Genomic DNA, 23,374 nt, shown 5'->3' with positions numbered 1-23,374 from the left:
CTTGGCTCAGTGTAGAGGATTTGCCTAACACGCACAGAAGGCTGTGAGGATGTCTTGATTGTATAATTGCCTAAATGTCTAATTGTGACCTGCAATGGGGGTGTTCCTGTACAAGAGCTGGCAGTCCTCTGGGGAAGTGTCACATGAGGCTGACGCTGCCACCTCCACAGAAGGTGGAGACAGGACTCAGGGTAGGGTCCTCAGTCAGGTTCTGGGCTACAAAAAGAGATCTGGGAAGGAGTGCTGGCCAAAACTGGTTATGTTATGGAGATGAGCCCATGAGATTCTTCAGCTGATGACCCTTTTGTTTCCTCCTTGGCCAGGGAAGCTGGGTAGGAAGCTTCCAGCTGGGTCTTTGGCGTACCCGCCCCATCTATGCCAGGGCAGCCCCAGGCCCTGTGGAGACCACCTGTCAGCTACACCTTGTGCTCAGGCCCCCAAGACCCCCTCCCACTCAGAGCATCCCCAGGTCTTAGAAGGAGCCCCAGGTAAGTGGCCATATTTCCATCTGGAATCGTTTAATGAGTCTACTTCTTACACACATAATTATAAAAGAATAAGAATGACAAAAATATTTTCTTTCCATAATATGTAGAGGGGTTCTGGGTTTTTTTTTTAAGCTTTCTTTTTTCCTTCTTTATGCCCAAACTCTTGGCAGGGAGGGTCAGGAAGGGTGGGGGGATGACCCTGAGGTGGGGGACGTTCAACCCCCAGACCCCAGGGCAGGCACAGGGCCAGGCAGACACACACACACACGCACACGTACACACGCACACACACACACACACACGCGCACACACACACACACACACACACACACACACACACACGGGGCTGGATGGCTGGGTGGGGAGGGGCCGGTGGGGTGAAGCCACACTGTGTACCTGCTGTGATTCCCCTATTTTCCCCCTTCCCCCCTCCCCCCCACTTGCTTCACTCTCTCTGCATTCTGCTTTGGGCACTGGGGGCTTCCAGGTGCTGGGCTGGAACACCACTGCCCAGTGGTGGACCCCAAGTCTGGATTTAGGGATACCCTTTGCTTTCTGTCTTTAAATAATTATTTAAAATGCCCCCTAAGACACAACACGACAATGAAGTGGGAGCTGGCGGGGAGGACAGGCACTGCATGCTTCTGTGCTGGGGACGGTGGTTTGGCGGGGCCAGGGGACCGAGAGGCCCTGGAAAGCCACACACTGGGGGTGCCCGGGCCTCTGGTGGCTGGTTTCCCAGCCCCAGCTCCTCCAAGTGTCTTTTGGCGAAGGTGCCCGAGCTGCAGCCCTTCCAGCAGGGGTGAGGAGGCGAGGGAACGAGGGAGCCCTACCTCCCCAACAACGGGGGACAAGGAGGGGATGGCACCAGGCAGAGCCTCGGGGAGGCTGGCCACTGTCACTGTGTCCTGGCAATTGAGAAGCAGCCACGAAGCCAGGAGCGCCAGCGAGAGGATGAAAGGCGTCAGGGCGAAGGCGGCGGCCAGCTGCAGGGTGGCCACAGCTGTCCAGCGGGGTGGTGAGAGGAGGTACCTTGTGGGGACGTGGGGGACCCCCCCCTCCCCGGTTCCTCCTGACATCCGGTTGCACTGGGATGTGAAGGCTGGGGTGGGGGCTCCCAGGCGGGGGCTCAGAGGTGCTCTTGTAGAAAGTACAGCAGTGTGACTTCATAGTGCTCTCCCGACTCGGGGCAGCGAATGCTGTGTCTCTCATTGGGGTAGATCTGTGGGGACAGGGACATGGGGGGGGGTTAGGGGGGAGGGCTGGGTTGACAGGCCACTGCTCCCATCAGCACCAGCACTGCCAGCAGCGGCCTGCCTGTGTGCTGGACTATGGTCTGCCTGGCACATAGGAAAGCTCCCAGGCCTGCTCAGTGACAAAGGGGCCCTGGCTGGACACTGGGGGCCCCTGCCTGCAGCCACATCATTTCCCACAGGGCCTCATACCAAGCTTCAGGCCCCAGGCTGTTTTCTGGGTCCCCTGACCCTCTGAAGGGGATATGGCCAAGAAGGGACAGAGATATATGGCACACACACCACAGAACCTGGTCCCTGTGATCTGGGCTAGCCAGTGGCCTGGTCCTGGGCTGGATGGAGATGGGGCCTGAGCTATGAGAGCAGTTTCTGGGGGGCGGGGGGGGGGGGTGTCCCAGCTCCCCAGGGCTGGAACAGTGTAGAGACAGCCCCACTCTTTCCAGGATTCCCACAAAGCCAGGTGCTTCCTACCCCATTCCCCAACACCCGGGATTTCAGGCCCACCGTGGCCACCCAACTGTGATGTGGGGAGCCATCCTGCTTTCTGCTCGTCTCCATTCGCTCATCCCTCCTACGCAACGAGACCCCTCCTGACCACCTCCCTTCCACACCTCACATCTGCTAAGGTTGCTGGCACTGGGGGATGGTCCACCAGCTCTTCCCCGTCCTCCCTGCTCAGTGTGGCTGGGCCTGCCAAGGCACAGGCCCCAGTGGTTCCACCCATTGGGGAGCCCCACCTCCCTTCAAGGCCCTGCCCTCTAGTCAGAGGACTCCTGACTGAAGAGGCCCCGCCCCCAACCGGGGAAGCTCCACCCACAAGGAACCCCCTCCTCCACATCAGGCCCCGCCTGGCTCAGCTGTGTGAAGTCCCCAAGCTCCTCCCTCCTACAGTCCTCACTCCAGCATTCCCATGCTTCCTTTCCTCATGGACACCCCTCAGCAGACACAGAGGTCTGTGTTCAGTTTGGATCAATGCCCTCCCCCACTGGGCTGCAGCCGGGTGCCACCTATGTGCCCAGCCCTCGTCCCCAGCCCTGATGTGTGGGGGCTGCCCTGTGGTGGCCATCTGACCTTGTGTGAGCAGATTTCCGCATGAGCTGGGGAGCGGGGAGCAGCCAGGAGGTAGGAGGGAGGGAGGGAGGGAGGGAGGGCTCACCTGGAGCTGGTAGGGCTTCCCCGCCCGGATGAGCTGGGACACGAGGAAGTTGGTGTGGAAAAAGTGCACATTCTCATCGAGGAAGCCGTGGAGGATGAGCAGCCGGTTGGGCCTGGAAGATGAGCGTGGGTGAGGCTGGCAGGAAGGCGGTCAGGGTCCCGGCTCCGGCCAGCAGAGGGGCCATGCAAGGCCCCACTCCCTGGCACTCTAGATGATGGAATGGTCTAGAACCACACTGCCCTCCTGGGCCACTGAGCACAAGAAGAGCGGCAGGGTTGACTGACACGTGACTTTTTCACTTCAGTTTTGTAAGCTGATTTTTAATTTAATTTTTTGCTAACCCTGGGACTTGAACTCTGTGCCTGGGCGCTGTCCCTGAGCTTCTTTTGCTCAAGGCTAAGCACCCTACCACTTCAGCCACAGCGCTGCTTCTGGCTTTGTCTGTGTATGTGGTGCTGAGGAATCGAACCCAGGCTTCATGCATGTGAGGTAAGCACTCTACCACTAAGCCACCCTCCCAGTCCAATTACTTATTATTTTTATTTTTTTTTGTAGTCGTGGGGCTTGAACTCTGGGCCTGGGCACTGTCCCTGAGCTCTTCAGCTTAAGGAAAGCACTCTACTGCTTGAGCCACAGGGCCATTTCTGGTTTTCTGGTGGTTAATTGAAGATAAGAGTCTCAAGGACTTTCCTGCCCAGGCTGGCTTTGACCCGAGATCCTCAGCTTCCTAACTAGCTAGGATTATAGATGTGAACCACTGGCGCCAAGATAATTTTTATTTTTATTATTATTTTTTTACAAAATTGATATCTACTTAAGGGACCTAGGACTGGGAATGTGGTTTAGTGGTACAGTGCTTGCCTAGCAAGCATGAAGCCCTGGGTTGGATTCCACAGTAGCAGATACACAGAAAAAGCCAGAAGTGGTGCCATGGCTCAAGTGGTAGAGTGCTAGCCTTGAGCAAAGAAGCTCAGGGACAGCGCCCAGGTCCTGAGTTCAAGCTCCAGGACTGGCAAAAAAAAAAAAAAGGGACCTAAAGGTGACATTCTCAGCTGTACACTGTGGTGCTGGGTGACCCTGCAATGTTGTCACATCGCTTTGCATGCCTGTTCCAGAACATTCCACATGTTCTAGAACATTCTACAGCCACAGTGCCCATCTCTGCTAGGAGCTGCACCAGAGAGGCAATTGTCAGTTTGTCTTCGCTTGAGCACTGCTGGGACCGCAGGGTGGTCTCAGGGAGGGGATCCAGGCAGCCTTTCAGCCCCAGTTTGGAATGCACCAGGAAAACAGTGCATCCGAACTGTTTGGGGACCAGAGGCTGTCCCCCAGATTGCGTTCCAGAACAGCGTCAGTGCCCACAGGCTGCCTGTAGCTGGGCACGAGTCCTGGGGATTGCACTTGGGGGTCAACTGCTTCTGAGAAACCAGGAAGACCAGGCCAGTTAAGTGGCAGGGATTCTAGAATTTTCCTTCTTCCACGGGCCAGGAAGTGCCAGCAAGTCAAAATGAGGCAAGTAGTTGGCACAGGGGGGCCCTGGGGAGGGGCGGGGCAGGCATCTTACTCGTTGGGCAGCTTCTCCACGTGCAGGGCCACAGAGCCCGCCTCGTAGCCCTGCTGGTTGTTTTCGGGCACGTCCATGTAGCGCTCCGTGTATCCTGTGTCATAAGCCATCCACACTGTGACCGGGGCGCCCGCGATGGCCACCTGGAGGACACAGGGACGGAAGGGGGGGGAGGGGCAGGCGTCAGGTCCAGAGCCGGCCTGTGCAAGGTTCCCAGGCCACCCTGGTGGGCAGAGGGGAGGGTGAGGGCGGGCATGCACGTGGTGGGTGGGGCTCTGACCCTCACCGGTGTCCCCGTGGACTGTGCCCGTCCCACCTTCCTGCCTCCTCCTCCTCCTCATGGCCGCAGCCCTGCCGTGCCCCACAGTGCGGCTGGACGGCTCCCTCCCCGATGCTCTTTGCACCACGCCCCACCTCTGCCCATCCGAGGCCGGGGTCCCGGGCTCAGCCTCCCACAGAGAGCTGCTGCTGGGCTTTTGTGCAGCCGGACGCCATCCTGGGGTCAGCGGTGGCGGGCAATGAGGAGGGGGGCTCGGCCCCACGGGGCTGCTGCAGGGAGAAACAGCCACGTGGCAAGGCCCCTGCCGAGGTGCCTCCCCCGGGGTCAGGCCCGGTGATCGGGCAGCCAGTGGGAGGGGAGGGGACCGGAGAGGAGGGGAGGAGGGGTGAGGGGGCTGCGGCCAGGGCTCGGTGAGGGCAGGCCTACCTTGAACACCTGGGGTTTGTGGATGAGCCCCATGAGCGAGAGGAAGCCTCCGTAGGACCAGCCGTGGATGGCGACGCGGCTCATGTCTATGAAGCCGTACTTCTGCGCCACGAACTGCAAGCCCTCCACCTGGTCTTCGATCTCCACCTGGCCCTGGGGACAAGGCGGGACATGCTCAGGGCCACCTCCCTGGGCCCTGTGGGACTGTGAGCCTACTCTACGCGGCCCCTCCGGTGGGGTCTTTCCTCCCTGGGTGGAAGAAGTCCTCCCCAAGTTCCATCACTGCCAGCCTTGCAGCACCTGCCTGCTCTTGGAAGGACCTTAGGGACCATGGCCAGCTGGGCCGCTCCCACCCGGATCTGCCACCCAATGCCTGGAAGGTTCTGCAACAGCACATTCCTTCCCCGGTCCTCAGTCTGCTCATGGCTGAAGAGAAATATTAACAAGAAGCTGGCCCATAGCACCATGACCCATTATTACCACCACCACCATCATCATCGCTATCATCATCACCGCCACCATCAGTACCACCATCACCGCCATCATCATCATCATCACCACTGCCTCCATCGCTAACATCACCACCATCACCACTACCGCCATCAGCAACCACCACTGTAACCACTACCACCACCACCATCACCACTGCCATCACCATCATCACGATCACCACCACTACCATCATCATCATCACCACCACGGTCCCCATTAACATACTTCTAAGGCCATCATCTGGCTGCTGGCTTCCCTGTGGGCTGGCTTTCCCACAGCATCTGCTGCATCTGAGCTGTACACGCCTTCCTAGCTAGTGTGGATGGGTGGACACGTGTGTCCCCCTGCCCGCTCCGAGCGGGGCGGCAAAGCAGGCGCTCCACCATGTGGCTACGGGCGCTATCTTTGTAGGACTGGCAGTAACTGAGGAGGCGTGTGGTGCCCATAGCTCTCTGAGCAGCATGGGACTGACTGACCCTCGGTGAATGGTGCCCAGGGAGCTCCCTGGGCAGCAAAGAAAGGGCTCAGACAGAGAAGAAAACTTACCATCTGGTTTTTCAGGGCCCCCTCAAAGCGAAGCCCTCTCTGACATGAGCCCCGGCCATCGATCACCACCACGGCGTACCCTAGTGATGCCAGCGTGTTGAGCCGCAGATACTTGATTCCTTTGAAGGAGTTGTTCACAAGCTGTACCTGCCCCGGGAGGTGGAGATGGGGAGCGGAAGTGAGAGGCAGCAGGTGTGGCAGAAGCCGGGTTGGGCCGGGGCCAGGCTTGCACGCACCTGCGGGCCCCCGTACACGAAGAGCACGGTAGGGTGCTTCTTCCCTGGCTGCAGGGCGTGTGGTTTGTAGATCATGCCATAGAGCCGCACATCTGATCGTGTGTGGAAATGGAAAATTTCTGGAGGCACATAATCCGGGGGGCAGCCTGCAGGACAGAGGGCCAAGAGTGCTGGCCGTGTTGGTTCATTTCATGGTCTGCTTCTCACTGACTTAAGCAAAAACTGTATGTCCAATCACCATGATGGAGCCAAGGCTTTCCTTCTTTTCTCTTTCTAGATAGGTTCTCTATGTGGCCCTGACTGGTCTGGAACTCATGATTCTCTCGTCTCCAAGGCTTTTTTTTTTTTTTTTTTTTTTTAATTCAAGTGCATTTATGTAGGAAAATAGGGTTAGCAGGTCTAAAGGAAAATCCGGACCAGGTGCTGTGGCTTATACATGTAATCCAGCTATTTGGGAGGTACAGGTTGAAACTAATTTGGAGAGAAAGTAAGGAAGACCTCATCCCAAACAATGAGCTGGGTGTGGTGGCATGCACCTGTCATCCCAGGTAGGAAGAAGTTATAGGATAGTCATAGGTTTATTTGATGCTCATGCCTGTAATCCTAGTTATATAGGAGGCTGAGATCTGAGGATTGTGGTTCAAAGCCAGCCCAGGCAGGAAGGTCCATGAGACTCATCTCCAATTAACCACTAGAAAACGAGAAGTGGCACTGTAGCTCAAGTGGTAGAGCATTTGCCTTGAGCCAAAGAGCTCAGGGACAGTGTGCAATCCCAGAATTCAAACCCCACGACCAAAGGAAAAAAAAAAAAAAAGCCAGTCCTGGCAGGAAAGTCTGTGAGACTTTTATCTCCAAGTAATCACTAAAAATGCCAGAAGTGGCACTGTGGTTCCAGTGGTAGAGTGCTAGCCTTGGGCAAAAGGAGCTCAGGGATAGTGTCCTGGCCCAGGACCAGGAAAAAAAAAAATCTAAAGCAAAAATGGGGGAAGAGTATAAAGTAGTAATACAACACTTGCCTAACAAGTACAAGGCCCTAAGTTCAAAGCCTAACACTAAAAGCACTTTGGGGGGGAAGGGAAGGGAGGAAGGCAGGCCAGCAGTAACATGGGTAAGTTTTGTAAAAGGCCAGACGGTTCTACCTCGGTGGCACAGCTACTAAACTCCATGCTGTAGCGCAGACCTGGGCACAGACACCAGGGTGACCACACGTGGCGGGCGCTGGCCCCAATTCACCCATTCCTGGCATAGGCATCTGTGAACCTGCGCCGTGGGACGTGGGCTCTGGCCTTAGTGAGACCTGCTTTTGTTCTGGAGGTGACAATGGAACAAAAAATACGTTCTAGCTCATTACACACAGTTCTTAGTATCTAGAACACTTTCTAGATGTTCTGGAAACCACCAGCATGGCAGGTAGGGTGGAGTTGGGGGCTGGCTTGGCTTTCCGTTTAACCAGGTGCCACCAGGGTAGCCAGATGCTACGCTGGGCTGCGTGCTTGTTTCCGTTCTGTTTCTGAGATGGTGACGGGGGTCGGGGTGACAGGCTGACAGTCGCTCCCAGCATGGGAAACCCCTGGCCGCAGGCTCCGGGGCGGACGACGCGGGCCCGACCCCGCTCCTGACTCAGACCCCCGCGGGAGGCGTCACCCAGGCCTCAGGGTCCGCACGGACCGACCGGAGCGGCCACGCGGGGCGTGCGGGGGCCGGGCCGGGCTGGGGTCCGAGGTGGGGTGCGGGATGCAGGGTCCCGGACTCACTGGCCGCCTCCATCATGCTGGCCCAGAAGCGCGGCTGCTTGTGCAGCGGGTCGTCGTCCGGGCCGCTCAGCTTGTACACGTGCACGCAGGGCGGCGTGCTCACGCTGCTGTAGTGGCTGACGAACATGTCGAAGTTCTGCGGGTGGGCGGCGGGGCGGGGCGCTCAGCGGGGCGCGGCCCCGCCCACCGACAGGGCCCCGCCCACCCGCCAGGCCCCGCCCTGAAAACCCACACATAGGCCCTTCCCCGTCGCCCCACCCACCCACCAGGCCCCGCCCTGAAAACCCACACATAGGCCCTTCCCCGGTCGCCCCACCCACCCGCCAGGCCCCGCCCACCCTCGGCTGGGCGCTCTAGCACTGGGCCAACTGCCTGGGACAACGTTACAGACAGGGAAACTGAGTCTGGCCAGCATTCCAGGGTCGTCACCCAGGCCTGCTGGTCTTGCTGGCTTTATAGCCATCAGGGGCACTGCATGGGGAAGGGCCAGTATGGCCACTACTGTATGTTCTGGAATGTTCTGAGGGCTGTACTCTAAGAGGTGTATTCCACATCCCACAGCAGCAGCATGAAGGCCCAGAAGATGGGCTCCAGGTGAGCGGCTGTGCCCCCATCCCTGTGCTCCCCTAGGAGGCAGCAGGGCTGCCTGCTGGCATGGGCTGGGGCATGGGGAGGGGTGTGGGAGGAAGGCCCACCTGGCTCATGGAGCAGCTGTGGGAGAAGCCGGGCGTGGTGAGGCGCACGATCTCGCCGGCGGACTCGTAGCTGACCACATAGAGGTGGTGCTCCAGCGGCGTGTCCTTGGTGCCTTGGAAGTACACCAGCTTGGTCTCCTCATTGACCCAGATCTGCAAGGGACCCGGGGCGCCTATGAGCGGCCCTCTCCCAGCCGACCCCTTCCCCTCCGCCGCACTGTCTCTTGTGCCTATGTGACCCCAAACGAGGCGGGGTTCGCTTCAGCCTCAGCCCCGGGATGGGTCCTGGGACAATGAGGCAGAATCAGAGCCTGATCAGAGGCTGGGGAGCCTGCACTGCCAGTCCCTGTAGCCAGGTGTTGGGGAAGCGCTGTGGCTCCCTGTGACTTGGGTGGGGTCCCTGGCGGGGCTCAGAGCAGCAGGGCACTGGGCCCGAGGCGGCTGGAGTTCTTTCTGTGGGTGAAGATGACAGTGGTCCCAGAAATGCACACTGCCAGCAAGACTGGTGACCCAAACGGAGGCAACAGAGCATGGATTTCTGCAGGGGGAGCATCCCCAGCACAAGGACCTGGTTGCTTTGGAACACGGATGGGAGTCCACTGCCCAAGGCAAGGGCCTGAGAGGCCCGGCCAGCAGAGAATGTGAGGAGTGGTCAGGCCAGCAAGGGACGGAAGAATCAATGAAGGACAGGGGGCCTGCCGGGGTGGGAGGAGGAGGGGCTGGAACCGCACTGCTGGTTTGGGGTCCAACCAGCACCTTGAAGGCAAAATACTTTCCATAGGACAGGAGGGCGGGGGAAGGAGGAGTGAGCAAAGCAGTTGCCTTTTTTCCTGAGCCAGGGTCTCACTGTGCAGACCGGGCTGGCAGGGAAGACATGGCCACCACCAAAGAATGGGAAGCATGGCTAGGTACAGTGCCTCACACCTGTAATCCCAGCTACTCAGGAGGCTGAGAGTTAAGCATCACAGTACAAAGTCCAAAGCCAGCTTGGACAGAAAAGTCTGTCCAGGGGCTGGGAAGGTGGCTCAGTGGTAGAGTGCTTGCCTTGCATGCATGAGGCCCTGGGTTCGATTCCTCAGCACCACAGAAACAGAAAAAAAAAAAAAAGTCTGTCCATCAGTAACAAGTTGGAAGAGGAGCTGTGGCTCAAGGGGTAAAACGCCACCTCTGAGCAAAAAAGCTCAGGGACAATACCTAGGCCTTGAATTCAAGTCCCAGAACAGGAACAGAAAACCAAAACCAAACCAAACAAACAAAAATCCACAAAGGGGTTTGAGCTGTGGTTCAAGTAGTAGAGCCCCTGTCCAGCAAGCACAAGACCCCGAGCATTGTCAAAAGAAGGCAACAATAGAACCAGGATGGGCCGTGGAGATGCCCCGTGACCCCTGCACTCTGAGGAACCCCAAAGCCCTTCTACCATAGGCAGTCATAGCCTGCAGGAGGGGGCTCCAGGGCACCGACTGTCTCCGAGAACAGTGGAAATGTACCAGAATGCTATGTGTTCGTGGCTACTGTTCTTCAGCACAGGCTGTGTCTGGGCACACACTGGCCATGGGGCTCTGGGCCCGGCTGCTGGCTGTGGCTTCTCTCTGACGAGTCCCCACTCGGGGAGGGGCACAGCAGGGCCCCAGAGGACTTCAGAAGACACCCCTCCTCTCCACAGAGAAGCACGGGGTTCAGGTTCGGGTGGGGCCCACACTAGGCTGAGCGCATGGGGGACTCTGGTGTGTCGGGGACACTCACGGTGAGGCCTGAGAATGTGAAGGGGGGAGGTGGGCTGAGGGGGAGGGGTGTGCCCAGGGATGAGTAAGGGCTAAGGAGTGGAGGTCAGGGGCTGCACAGGCCTGGTGGGCCCCACGTGCAGAGGCCCCAGGAGAGTAGATGCTGCGATATGACTATTCCTTATCCTGATGTACAGACTGGGAAACTGAGGCCAGGACAGTTAACTGAGGGAAGCAGGGTGGGGACGGGTGACTGGCGATCCCCTTTCTGACCTGCACCCCCACCTCTCATCTTGGGCAGGTAGAGTCCCTGCCCACCCTGGGTGCTGGGGGGGGGGGGGAGAGGCAGCATGGGGCTCACAGGTACCTTGGAGCCGTGCCTGGCCAGGACCTCCCACTCGCCACTGGTCAGCGCAATCTCCTCCTTGATGGGACATTTGAATTCATCTGCAAAGGAAGGAAGCAGAGGATGAAGGCACCCCAGCAGCCATGCCAGGGCCCTGAGGCCACAATCCACTTGCACAGGAGGGGATGCCGGGGCTGGGTGGCAGGGGCAGGAGAGCCAGGCGCCTGTGTTGCCTGAGAAGCCTGCGGAGGCTGGGTCACAAACGCGTGCACCCGGGTGACAGGCGGCAGCCGGGGGCTCGGGTCAGGACCTCACTGGGACTCGGCGTGGTCGGGCTCTAGTCACGCAAAGGCTCAGCTGATGGGTTTTCTTTGCCAGTACTTGAACTTAGGACTGTCCTTGAGCCTTTTTGTTCAAGGCTGATGCTCTCCCACTTGAGCCACAGCTCCATGTCCAGCTTTTTGGTGCTTAACTGGAGCTACGAGTTGCAAAGGCCTCTGTATATCACTTTTTTTTGTCAGTCTTGAACTCTGGGCCTGGGCACTGTCCCTCAGCTCTTCAGCTCAAGGCGAGCGCTCTACCACTTGAGCCACAGCACCACTTTCGGTTTTCTGGTGGTTCACTGGAGATCAGAATCTCATGGACTTTCCTGCCCGGGCTGGCTTTGAATCCCAATCCTCAGATCTCAGCCTCCTTAGTAGCTAGGATTACAGGCATGAGACTTTTCTGCTCAAACTGGCTTCAAACCACAATCCTCAGATCTCGGCCTCCTGAGCAGCTGGGATTACAGGAGTGAGCCACCAGCACAGGGTCCTCAGCTGGGTTTTCAGTGTTGTGGCCTGTGCCCCTATCAAACCCTGGTGCGGAGGGCCCGGCACAGCTTGTGGGGTTCGGCACATGCTGCTGGCTGGCTGGACTACCACGGTCCCCATGGGGATTGTCTTCCCGCTCACCTTCCCGGGGGCTGAGTGGCTCAGTCCAGTCGTAGCCATTGGCCCTGAGGAGAACAGTCACTTTGTACAGGTGGCAGAAGCCGGTCTTGCACTCATTGGCACGGAGGAAGCAGAATTCCTCCTGGCCGTCCGCCTGCGGGAAGGGGTAGAAGATGTCGTGCACCTGCGGGACGGGAGAGAGGCGGCATCAGAGGAGGCTGGCTTCCGTGGCTCCGGCCTGCCCCAAGCAAGGCCCGCTGGGGAGGGGCAGCCCTCAGCTCTGTGTCCACTCACGTTGATCCAGACGTTGGTGACCTCTTCGTATACCATGTGGGGCTGGACGTCCTTTGGGACGGCCCTGGCGAAGGCCAGCCGCTGTGCCTCGCTCTCGGGGGTTGGGATGAACAGGGCTGGGGGCAGGAGCACCAGCTGGAGCCGCTGCTGGGGTCGGTCCAGGAACATGGCCCAGGCGCTGGGGGGGTGGGGGGGGGAAGGAAGGAAGGCAAGCCCAAGGCCTCAGTGACTGGACGATGGAGCGGCCCTGCTACAAGCCAGTCCCGCTTCCTCGCTGACTCCATGCAGACTGGCCCGAACTTCTTAGAACCAGGAGGCCAAGAAAGCCCGTCAGCCCAGGGCTCTGCAAACTCTGCCCCAAACCCCAGGTCTAGCCACACCAACTTTCTCCCTCGCCATCCTTTACTTCATGATTTGCTTTTTTGTTTTTGTCGGTCGTGGGGCTTGAACTCTGGGCCTGGGCACTGTCCCTCAGCTCTTCAGCTCAAGGCGAGCGCTCTACCACTTGAGCTACAGCGCCACTTCCGGTTTTCTGGTGGTTTATTGGAGATAGGAGTCTCACGGTCTTTCTTGCCTGGGCTGGCTTTGAACCACGATCCTCAGATCTCAGCCTCCTGAGTAGCTAGGATTACAGGTGTGAGCCACCAGCGCCCGGCTCATGATTTGCTTTAAGTAGGCAATTTTTGGTTTGTTTTTGGGTCCGGTCGTGGGGGCCTGAACTCTGGGCCTAGGTGCTGTCCCTCAGCTGTTCAGCTCAAGGCTAGCGCTCTTACCACTTCCGGCTTTTTTCTTTTTGCTTATGTGGTGCTGAGGAATCGAACCCAGGGCCTCATGCGTGCAAGGCAAGCGCTCTACAACTGAGCCACCTTCCCAGCCCCTTGTTGTTTGTTTTTAGCTACATCTCATTATATATTCCAGGCTGACCTTCAGTGCCTGCTCCTCCAGCCTCAGCCTCCCCAGAGCTGAGATCACTGCCCAAATGTCTGGCTTGCATTGTTCTGTGGGGAGGGGTTACTAGGGTTTGAACTCGGACATCCCACTGGCTAGGCAGGAGCTCTAACACTAAGCCCCCTACCCTTCATGTAAGGTCTGCCCCAGGCCATGCAGGCCTTGTGCAGACACCTCCCCCTATCTCTTGGCTAAGTTTCTACCCAGTATCTGTTACCTAGGTAACTGGCACAGTATCTGTTACCTAGGTAACTGGCACAGTATCTGTTACCTAGGTAACTGGAAGTAGTCACCTCCCACTCCTGCTAGATCACATCCTAGGCCGTCCCTGGCCTTCCATCTGACTATAGGCGGTCCCAGGCCCTGAGGTCACACCCAGATCCAGTATGGCCACACCTTCCCTCTACCTGGCCACACCTCTTCCTGTCCCTGGCCTGGGGGAGGCCTCCCTTTTTGGCCATGCCTCTCCACCATGCATTGGGGGGAGAGGGGGACAGCAGCAGTTAGGTAAATAAATTTCTTTTCCTGCCTGAGTAATGCATGGTGTTCTCTTCATCAGCTACCTAATGAAACCTACCTACTTAATATACCTTACACTTTAATGGATGGACAGGGGCTCTGCTGTTGTTCCTTTTTTTTTGCCTCTAATACCAGTACTGGGGCTTGAATTCAGGGCCTGAGCTATGTCCTTTAGCTTTTTCGCTCAAAGCTGGTGCTCTACCACTTAAGCCATAGTTCCACTTTTGGCTTTTTGGTGGCTAGTTGGTGGTAAGAGACTCAGGAAACTGGGTGCTGGTGGCTTACATCTGTAATCCTAGCTACTCAGGAGGCTGAGATTTGGGAATTGTGATTCAAAGCCGGCCCAGGCAGAAAAGTCCCTGGGAGGCTGTTACCGCCAATTAACTACTCAAAAACTGGAGGTGGTGGTATGGCTCAATGGGTAGAGCACTAGCCTTGAGCGAAAGAGTTCAGGGACAGCGCCTAGGTTCTGAGTTTCAAACCCCAGGACTGACCAAAAAAAAAAAAAAAAAAAGTCCCATAGACTTTCCTGTCCAGGCTGGCTCCAAACCATGATCTTTAGATCTCAGCCTCCTGAGCAGCTAGAATTGCAGGCATGAACCACTAAGACATGGCTTTAGTGGACAGTGTTTAAGTTTTGGTTTATCTACAAGGAGACAAGGTGGCACCATGGGTGTAAATGTTCATAAATGTTCATCTACCTACAGTGACAGAGAAAGGAAGAGGAACATTATGGTGGTAGAGTGCTCTCCTTGAGCTGAAGAGCTGAGGGACAGCACCCAGGCCTAGAGTTCAAGCCCCACGACCGGAAAAACAAAATAAAACAAAACAAAGCAGGGCAGCAGAGGCAGCACCTCAGCTCTGGAGGTCACATGCAGATGGACGGGGAAAGGTGGCCCGGGGAGATGGGTAGAGGACCGCAGGTCCTCACATGTGTGCTGGACAGCTCTGTACACTGTGTTGTGGATTTCCTATTGGTGTGCAGTGTTACACAATCTGCATTGGGGACAGGGGCATTTGGGATGTGGGGGAGGAAGGATCACAAGGTCCCCATTGGAGACACTGTCTCAAAACAAACAAACAAAATTTCCCCAAACTACCAAGTCTTTAGATTTTTGCCCCGATCACTAGGGTGCTTTTGGCTGATGGGCTGCGGTAAGGCAGAGGGCAGCGGAGCGTGGCTGGTGACTAGACGTGGTTGGGCCCTGGTTTAGAACAGTGCTGGAGACGAGTCTGTGGCAAAGGCTGGAGAGTAGGTAAGCACGGCCTGATGCCTGAGTGGGATCACCCCTGCAGAACTAAGCTCCAGCGTGGGGGTGCCAGCAGCCATCAGGCTCTTGTGCCCTCACCCTGAGGCTAGGAGCGGCCTGAGGACAGGGCTGGGCCCAGAAGCCATGAGTGGACGCCACCCCGTCCCTGCTCGGCGGGCAATACTCACTACTTGCCGTCACGTGTCCACCCAGCCCTGGCGATGTACTCCACCGCAGGGAAGAGGGAGCTGAAGGGCTGCACCAGCTCCTTCTCTTGGGCTGCGACAATCTGTAGAGACAGACGCAGGTCACCAGGCTGGGGGCGGTGGGCCCTGGTGAGCTGGAACTCAGCACCCCCACCCCAGAACCTTGGAATGCCATCTACTTTGGAAATGCGGCACCTACACATGTCACAAGTTACGCTGACGATGTCACACAAGGTAGGATGTGCCTTGTCCAATGCAAGACATGTGGAAGACCCATGGCCAGCAGCAGGAACACGGCCCTCTTACTTGCTTGCTGCCCGAGCTGCCAGACCATGGCACTTTGCTACAGCTGCCCTGGTGGGCTTTGGTTGCCCCTTCCCCCCAATGGGGCAAGAAGGAAGGCAGGAGGCCCATGGCAGCATGGGCTGCTCTGGAAACAAAAGGCTTCAGGGCTGTCCTGGTGGAGCCACCTGCCTTGGGCAGACACAACTCCTGGTTGCCTGGGTTCTCCAGCCTGAACAGGACCGTTGGGGAGAAAGGGACGCAGGGATCCCTCCTTCCCCCTCACATGGACACCAGCCCCCCCCCCCCCCCAGCTCATCACCTCTGTCCAGATCTGGGGCAAGGGCGGCCTGAAGCTGCCTGGGGGGTGGGGATTGGGTATGCCATGCACAGTGGCTGGGGACATCCACCTCCCACAGGCTGGAAGCTTCCAGATGACAGTGAAAGAGGTTTGGCCAATGAGGATGCAATATGCCCCCAATGATAGCAAGGACGTGTGCCCTCAGATGTGCTCCAGAATGTGCAGGAACACTCGACACATATGAGATCTCAGGTCTGCTATAGAACACACGAGGTGTTTTGGGAAGGCCTGCATGTGCAGCCTCTGCCCGGTCCCCCTGCCCAGGATCTGCCCTAGGGAGGCCTCCAACGCCACATCCCCCACGCCACTGACATGTCAGATTTCAGCTTCTCTCTGAGTGCCCCACTTTGTGCAGGCCTGAGGTTGAGACCAGGTCATGGTAGTAGCTAGGGGATGATGGCGCCTTTTATGCCATCTGTACCTGGGAGGAGTGTGGAACCCAAGCTCCATGCCAATGGGGGGAATAGAGAAGCATCCAGAACACTGCCCATCCCCACAGCTGCTGGGCTGGCAGAAGTGAGCCTAAGATGCTGGGGTGAGGAAGCCGCCCTGCAAGCTCAGGAACTTCCACACCCAAGCCCCTCAAGCTCTGAGCTCTGGGCCTGGGGGTTCCCAGCTCTCACTGCTCCCAGCTTAGGGAGCTCTGGCGGGAAGCTTGTTCATCTAGCCAGAGGTTCAGACATAAACAGGGCCAGGGCCAGCTGAGGCTCTGGACAGAGGGAGGGAGACTGAGAGAGAAAAGACAGAGGGGGGGCATGTGTTCCCATCCCTCTCCCTGCTTCTGCGGGACAGCCGCCCCTACCTTGCCCTGATTGTCTGTCTGGAACTCGGCCAGCTTCAAGGCGATCTTCGGATTCTTGCTGCCTGTGATGGGAGAGCAAGTTGGAATGCCTGGCTGTCGGGCCCACGTGGTGGTGTGGTGGGTCCGTGGGGGGAGAGGGATACAAAGGTCTGCCTGCCGTGAGTTCCCTTCCTCGCATGCCACCAAGTCCCCTTGGGCAGGAACTGACTTGGGGGCCTGTACTTTTGACAGGAACTGGTCTCCTTGACTGCAGAGTGCAGGGTGGGACTGGAGGCAGAACTAAGTACTGGCGCAGGGTAGGGCTGGAGGCGGAGCTATGTGCTAGTGCGGGGTGGGACTGGAGGCGGAGCTAAGTGCTGGCACAGGGTAGGGCTGGAGGCGGAGCTAAGTGCTGGTGTGGGGTGGGACTGGAGGCGGAGCTAAGTGCTGGCACAGGGTAGGGCTGGAGGCGGAGCTAAGTACTGGCGCAGGGTAAGGCTGGAGGCGGAGCTAAGTGCTGGTGCAGGGTGGGACTGGAGGCGGAGCTAAGGGCTGGCACAGGGATAGGCTAGAGGCAGGGCTAAGTAGCGGCACAGGGCGGGGCTGGAGGCGGGTCCAAGTGCCCGTGTGGGAGGGCTGGAGATGGGACTAGGTACTGATGAGGGAGGGCCAGAGGCAGAGCTAAGTGCTGGTGCAGGGTGGGGGGGAGGGGCTGGAGCTAAGGGCTGGTGCAGGGCTGGAGGCGGAGCTAAGGGCTGGTGCAGGGCTGGAGGCGGAACCAAGTGCTGGCACAGGGCGGGGCTGGAGGGAGAGCCAAGTGCTGGTGCAGGGTGGGGCTGGATGCAGGGCGGGGCTGGAGGTGGAGCTAAGGGCTAGAGGTGGGCTGTAGGCGGAGCTAGGGGCTAGAGGTGGGCTGTAGGCGGAGCTAAGGGCTGGAGGGCTGGGCTATAGGCGGAGCTAAGGGCTGGAGGGGTGGGGATGGGCTGTAGGTGGAGCTAAGGGCTGTAGGGGTGGGGCTGGGCTGTAGGTGGAGCTAAGGATTGGCACAGGGCGGGGCTGTGGGCGGAGCTAAGGGCTAGAGGCGGGCTGTAGGCGGAGCTAAGGGCTGGAGGGGTGGGGCTGGGCCGTAGGCGGAGCTAAAGGCTGGAGGGGTGGGGCTGGGCTGTAGGTGGAGCTAAGGATTGGCACAGGGCGGGGCCGGAGGTGGAGCTAAGGGCTGGTGGCAGGGGGGCGGGGAACAGCAGACCCTGCACAGCACAGGGGGAGGCAGCAGCCACAGGTGGGGACAGTCAGCGGGACTTCTGTGAGGAAGGGCTTGGTTCGAACAGCAGTGGAGGGAAATGCTGGCAGACCTCGTCCTGGCCTAGACTCTAGAAGTCAGGGCAGGTCAGCCTTTTGCCCATCTGCCAAGCAGGGCAGGGCAGAGGTGGGTTATCACAGAGGAAGGGGCCGGCAGTGCTCCTGGGAAGGCCCTGTGGGCACGGTCAGGGGTGGAGTGGCAGAGCAGCTCCTCACCACCAGGCAGGCTGCAGGTGGGGCCTGGGGTTGAGTCCAGCACAGGGCTTGCTTGGCTCAGGGGAGTTTTTCATTTAGTTAGTTGTTCAAGACAGGATCTCGCTGTGGCTGGCCTACAACTTGCCTCTCAGGTGCTGGGATTACAGGTGTGTGCCACCATGCCCAGCTCAGGAGCCATTTTAAAATGACTGGAGAGAATTGCTGATCTGCCAGTGGTGCCTGGTCTTCCTCTCCCAGGCAGAGCTGACTCCGCATACAGACACTCTGAACGGTGAGAAGAAGGGAAGATGCCAGAAAGAAAGAGGAGGGAGGTAGAGGACCAGCATGAGGCACCTCACAGAATGACGGGCCCTGCAGTCCTGTCTGGCAGTGACAGGGTTGGTGAATCCATGTATCCTGCCTCCTGGTTTTAGATTGGCTGGGAAGGTGGCTTAGTGGTAGAGTGCTTGCCTAGCATGCATGAAGCCCTGGGTTCAGTTCCTCAGCACCACATACACAGAAAAAGCCAGAGGTGGCCCTATGACTCAAGTGATAGAGTGCTAGCCTTGAAAAAAAGCATAGGGACAGTGCCCAGGCTCTGAGTTCAAGTCACAGGACTGGCAATAATAATAATAATAATAAAAAAGGCTTCCTCCTCTTTTTTTTTTTTGGCGAGTCTGGCTATGAGGCCTTATCTAGGTTACCCTGGACTCAAATGACGCTCTTGCCTCAGCCTCCTGAGTGCAGGGAGTACAGGAATGAGCTTCCATGCCATTCCCAGGCACACAGCCCATACATTCTGTCTGTGATTGATGTGGTCTATGGCAGCAGGGCTGGGTAGGTGCAGCAGTGACCAGCTGAGACGGGAGCCTGTGGGGCTCTGAGCTCTGTGATGATGAGGCCTGGCTAGGCCAGGTGGAGGCAGGCTCTGGACAAACCCCTCTGGCCATGAGTGGCTGATGTGTGCGTACCCGGGGAGGCCTCACCTGTCCTGGGGTATCGGTAGGAGTCGGTCTTCCTCTCTTCCAGGGCCGGCGAGGGGACATGGATGACCTCCACCTCAGATTCGTCCACCTCCTCATACAGGATGCGCAGTGTCTTCAGGCCTTCAGAGCCTGGAAGGAAGGGCACACGCTGGGCAGCCACACTTTTCAGACATGTGCAGGGCTGGGCCTGTGGTTCAGGACCTGTGCTGCCTGCCAAACCAGATGGGGCCTGACTGTCCACGACGGGTAAGCGGCACGTGAGGCCTTGAGAGGACTCGGGTGGCAGCAGCCCACCACACGTCGGAGCCCTGTGCCCCGTAGTCTGGGGCTGCAGTTGGAGCAAGCCCACGGCGGAGGCGGGCCACAGCTCACCCTATCTCTCGGCCACTGCCAACTCCAGACACGGGCTGCAGGGCATGCCAGTGGGGGAAGCCACAATGGTCACTCGTCCTGACCCTGGGGACTGCAGGTAACAGGGACAGTGCGGAGACTGACTGGCAGCAGGGCCCTGAGCCAGGTGGGTAGGCAGGGTACGTACCTTCCCAGGAGGCTGTGGGGCACCACCAGCACCCTGTGAAGCGATCAAACTCCTCCTGGATGACGAAGGTGGCCACGCCAGCAGACTTGGGGTCATCCAGGACACTGGATGATCCTGGGGAGAGGGCAGCATCTTAGCTCCCTGGCTGGACACTGGGACATGGGCAGCTAGTTCCCTAGGGGGTTGGGGTTGTCGGGTCCTAGGCCTGGGTCGGTGCTGAGCCACAGCGCCTCCCACTCCTTGCCAGGACCATGCCCCCGATGCACAGCTAAGTGTGGCTCCAGGTCTAGAAGGGGTCCCAGTGGCAGAGCAGGTTGGGCTGGCCAGGTGGCTAGAAGGTGGGGAGGGGCAGGCTGAGAGGGCAGCCTGGGGTGGTGGCCAGACACTGGGGTAAGCTGCACCCCAGGCAGAGATGGCCTCTGCGTTGGGGGTACTCTGCTCAGGAAAGTTCTAGGGCCCCTGGCAGCCTCACCCCGGTGGCAGAAGGTGAGGCGCCGCTCCTCTCCCGTCTCAATGTTGGCCACCCACAGGTCGCTGTTGTTGATGAAGGAGAAGAAGGCGGGGTCGGCAGGGCAGATTTTGGGGTCCATCCGGGGCCCTGAGCACTGGGTCTTGATCTCCAGTGGCTTCATGGGGGACACCTGGGGACAGAGGCCCATTCAGGGGTAGTCACCATCCCTGCACCCACCCTTGCTCACCCTATGGCCCCCCGGAAACCCAAAAGCCATCCTTGTCCAGGGGCTGCCGCCCGTGCTGCCCCCCTCCCCACCCCGGGGCTCCCAGGCCGCACCATGAAGCCATTCTTGCCCCCATCACGGCAGTGGAAGAGGCTGTTGCTGGCCTGGAAGAGGAAGAGGCCGCTGGCGCTGTGGAAGTCGTAGGAGGTGATGCCAAACACGCCCAGGCGCTTCCGCTCTCGGAGCAGCTCCTCCTCCCTTGAATACACCCCGTGGTGCGGCGTGGCCTGGGGACACAGGGACAGGCCGTGCTGGCGACAGTAGCCTGTGGAACCCCCTGCTCCCCACAGCCGGGGCTGCCCCTGAGGCATGCCTGGGAGAACTTTCTGTGGGCCAAGTCTCGAACCTGTGGCCAGAGGGGCTGCCCAGCACCCACACAGAGCTATGCCCCTACTCCTCACTTCTGGCACTGGGGATTGAACTGGGGGCCTCAGGCTGGCCACTCCTAAGCCTCTCCTCCATGCTGACCCTCCTACCTCGAACATGGCCCCTTCCTGTTCTAACCCCACCCCGCCCAACCACAGCTAGATAGAGAGGGTACAAGTTCAAGACTCCCAAAGGCTTAATGCCACCGGGCACACCTGGACTAGATAGATAGATAGATAGATAGATAGATAGATAGATAGATAGACTATAGATAGATAGACTATAGATAGATAGATATCTTTGTCGGTACTGAAACTTGGCCTCACACTTGTGAAATAGGTTATTTCCGTGAGCTTCTTTTTCATTTTCTTCCTATCATGGCTGTGATGACAAGTACACACTACCGTGCCCAGATTTTTCGATGGAAATGGAGCCTCATGGGCTTTTCTGCCCAGGGCTGTACAATCTCAGCCTCCCATACAGCTGGAATGGCAGAGATGAGCCACCACACCCAGCCAGTGCTGGCAGCTGAGCCTCTGGTGCCTGCCTGGGCTGGCCTGGAGCTGTGATCCTCTAGATCTCAGGGTATGTGTTAACAGGAACAGTGAGTTTTTTAAGTCTGGAGCATGGCTCAGTGCATCTCCAGTCTGATAAAACAAGCTAAATGACAGGGCAGAGCCAGTGGCAAGATTATCCTGACTGCACAGAAAGCGTCACAACCTCAGCTAGGTCACTTTGGGGGCTGGATCTGGTGGAGACTCAAGCACACTACCACCAGCTACCTCCTGGCCATTTTTCTGTTGTTTTTTTCTCTTCCAGCACTGGGATGAACCCAGGGCTTTTTTTATTTTTTCCCCTAGTCCTGGGGCTTGAACTCAGGATTTGGGCGCTGTCTCTGAGCTTCTTTTGCTCAAGGCTAGCCCCCTACCACTTGAGTCAGAGCTCTACTTCCAGCGTTTCCTGTGTATGTGGCACTGAGGAATGGAAGCCAGGTCTTCATGCGTGCTAGACAAGCACTCTACCACTAAGCTACATTCCCAGCCCTGACTTCCTATATTTTTGCAGTAAACAAGAAGTCAACACACCAGTGCCAAAGGCAGTCGCCTCTAGGCCCTCCAAGAGGTACCCCAGGGCCTGTCGTGGAGGGGTGTTAATCATTAGCCAGACTCCTGGAAGGACCTCCTTCCTCCTAGCCGGTTCCTGGCCCTTCATGCAGTTAGAAAGTGGAGAGGCTGGGATAAGGGCTCTTCTCGGTGTGTGGGGGCAGTCTTGGTCCCCACCTGGCCCGCTGGGCTCCCAGGTGTGGCTCACCTGGAAGTGGTCCAGCATCTGCTTCCAGGACAGCAGCAGCAGGGCCTCTTTGCGGACCTTCTTGGGGATCTCAGAGTAGAGAAGCGAGTTCTCCCGGCTGCCATAAGGCATACCTGGGGAAAGAGAACAAACCCAGGATGGGGACCCTGGCCAGCACCAGGAAGTGGTCCTAAGTGGCAGCCCCAGGCCCCTTGGCTTGCAGGTTGAGGCCAGGCGCAGCTCCCGCGGGCAGGCTCTGCTCCATGTCCCCCCCCCCCCATACATGGCAGGGGTTCTGCTGGTGTGGGATGTAGGGAGGGAGGGAGGGAAGGCCTGTGGAGAGGAGTGGGGATGTGTCCCTGTCACAGTCTCCCCAAGGCCACTGGCCGTCCACCGGCCTCCTGCCAGAACCAGCCGGGTGGTATCCTGTGTGCAGGGTGTGCACTGCATCTGCTCCACGTCAGAAGCACGTGAGTGACAGGTGTCCCCACACATCTCCCAGCATGCCTTGGGGGCAGCCATCACACCTCAGTGACCACCACTGATTTGACCTAACCCTTCTGATAAGGTGCCAGTACCTGCCAAGTGAGGACTTTGTGCTGACTGACTAGCGTACAAGACGTTTTCGCCATTTACCTGGCACTGAGCCACAGCACCACTTCCAGTTTTCTGGTGGTTAATTGGAGATAAGGGTCAGGCTGGCTTTGAAACCTGATCCTCAGATCTCAGCCTCTTGAGTAGCTAGGATTACAGGTGGGGGCCACCAGCACCTGGCTTTTTCCTGAGATTTTGTTTGTTTAGGTGCAGTCCTAGGGCTTGAACTCCAGGCCTGGACACTGCCCCTTAGCTTTTTCACTCAAGGCTAGCACTCTACCCCTTGAGCCACATCTCCACTTCTGGGTTTTTTGGTGGTTAACTGGAGATGAGAGTTTTATGAACCTTCCTGCCCAGGCTGGCTTGGAGCTATGATCCTCAGATCTCAGCCTTCTGTGTAGCTAGGATGACAGGCCTGAGGTACTGGCACCTGGCCTGCACATACGCGTTTGTGAGGCTCTGTCTTGTTCAGTGGTGTGCTAGCCCAGAAACAAAATAGGAGGACAAATGGTTCTGGGCATATGCCTGGGCATAAAGCAAGCCACAAGGGTTGAGGCATGGCTCAAGTGATAGAGCCTCTATCAAGTAAGCAAGAGACCCTGTGTTCAAACTCCAGTGCCACCCAGGACACTGTGAGGCAGGAGGACAAGAGGGCTGGTGGCCATTCTCTAGCAAACACGTGTGCTCTGTGGGGACAGCCCTGCCTGCGGGAGTCCCTGGGGGTGGCTGAGACCTTCCTTCCAAACAGGAAGTGGCCAAGTACAGCCAGGCCCTGCCACGGACACTGGAGCCACACCTCCCCCCCCAGCAGCTGATTAATAAGTGACCACATCAAGGGT

The 23,374-nt window shown here is 58.1% G+C and overlaps 1 protein-coding gene across 3 annotated transcripts in view; it reads right to left on the bottom strand.

Annotated features, from left to right (window-relative positions):
- Positions 1-499: 499 nt before the first annotated feature.
- The window catches only part of Dpp9 (dipeptidyl peptidase 9), a 33,518-nt gene continuing 10,643 nt past the window's right edge, over positions 500-23,374 (bottom strand). For 2 of the 3 annotated variants that reach the window (XM_042669912.1, XM_042669911.1), the window contains exons 3-20: positions 21,963-22,075; positions 20,339-20,512; positions 20,021-20,189; positions 19,549-19,662; positions 19,011-19,139; positions 16,552-16,613; positions 15,089-15,189; positions 12,184-12,361; positions 11,911-12,073; positions 10,979-11,058; positions 8,891-9,043; positions 8,196-8,331; positions 6,442-6,587; positions 6,206-6,352; positions 5,168-5,320; positions 4,462-4,604; positions 2,898-3,009; positions 500-1,710 (exon numbers count right to left, since the gene is read on the bottom strand). In XM_042669912.1, the coding sequence (XP_042525846.1) occupies positions 1,618-1,710; positions 2,898-3,009; positions 4,462-4,604; positions 5,168-5,320; positions 6,206-6,352; positions 6,442-6,587; positions 8,196-8,331; positions 8,891-9,043; positions 10,979-11,058; positions 11,911-12,073; positions 12,184-12,361; positions 15,089-15,189; positions 16,552-16,613; positions 19,011-19,139; positions 19,549-19,662; positions 20,021-20,189; positions 20,339-20,512; positions 21,963-22,075 (2,366 nt within the window). In that variant the 3' untranslated portion in view covers positions 500-1,617. Of the gene's footprint in view, positions 1,711-2,897; positions 3,010-4,461; positions 4,605-4,875; positions 5,011-5,167; positions 5,321-6,205; positions 6,353-6,441; positions 6,588-8,195; positions 8,332-8,890; positions 9,044-10,978; positions 11,059-11,910; positions 12,074-12,183; positions 12,362-15,088; positions 15,190-16,551; positions 16,614-19,010; positions 19,140-19,548; positions 19,663-20,020; positions 20,190-20,338; positions 20,513-21,962; positions 22,076-23,374 lie in introns of those variants that run through there. The other variant, XM_042669913.1, reaches the window with a different exon arrangement.

The sequence above is a fragment of the Dipodomys spectabilis genome, unplaced genomic scaffold, assembly GCF_019054845.1.
Source record: "Dipodomys spectabilis isolate Male_0828 unplaced genomic scaffold, ASM1905484v1 ptg000511l, whole genome shotgun sequence".
Classification (NCBI taxonomy): Eukaryota; Metazoa; Chordata; class Mammalia; order Rodentia; family Heteromyidae; genus Dipodomys; species Dipodomys spectabilis.
The sequence above is the reverse complement of the archived record's forward strand: the minus strand, read 5'-3'. Positions and strand labels throughout refer to the sequence as shown.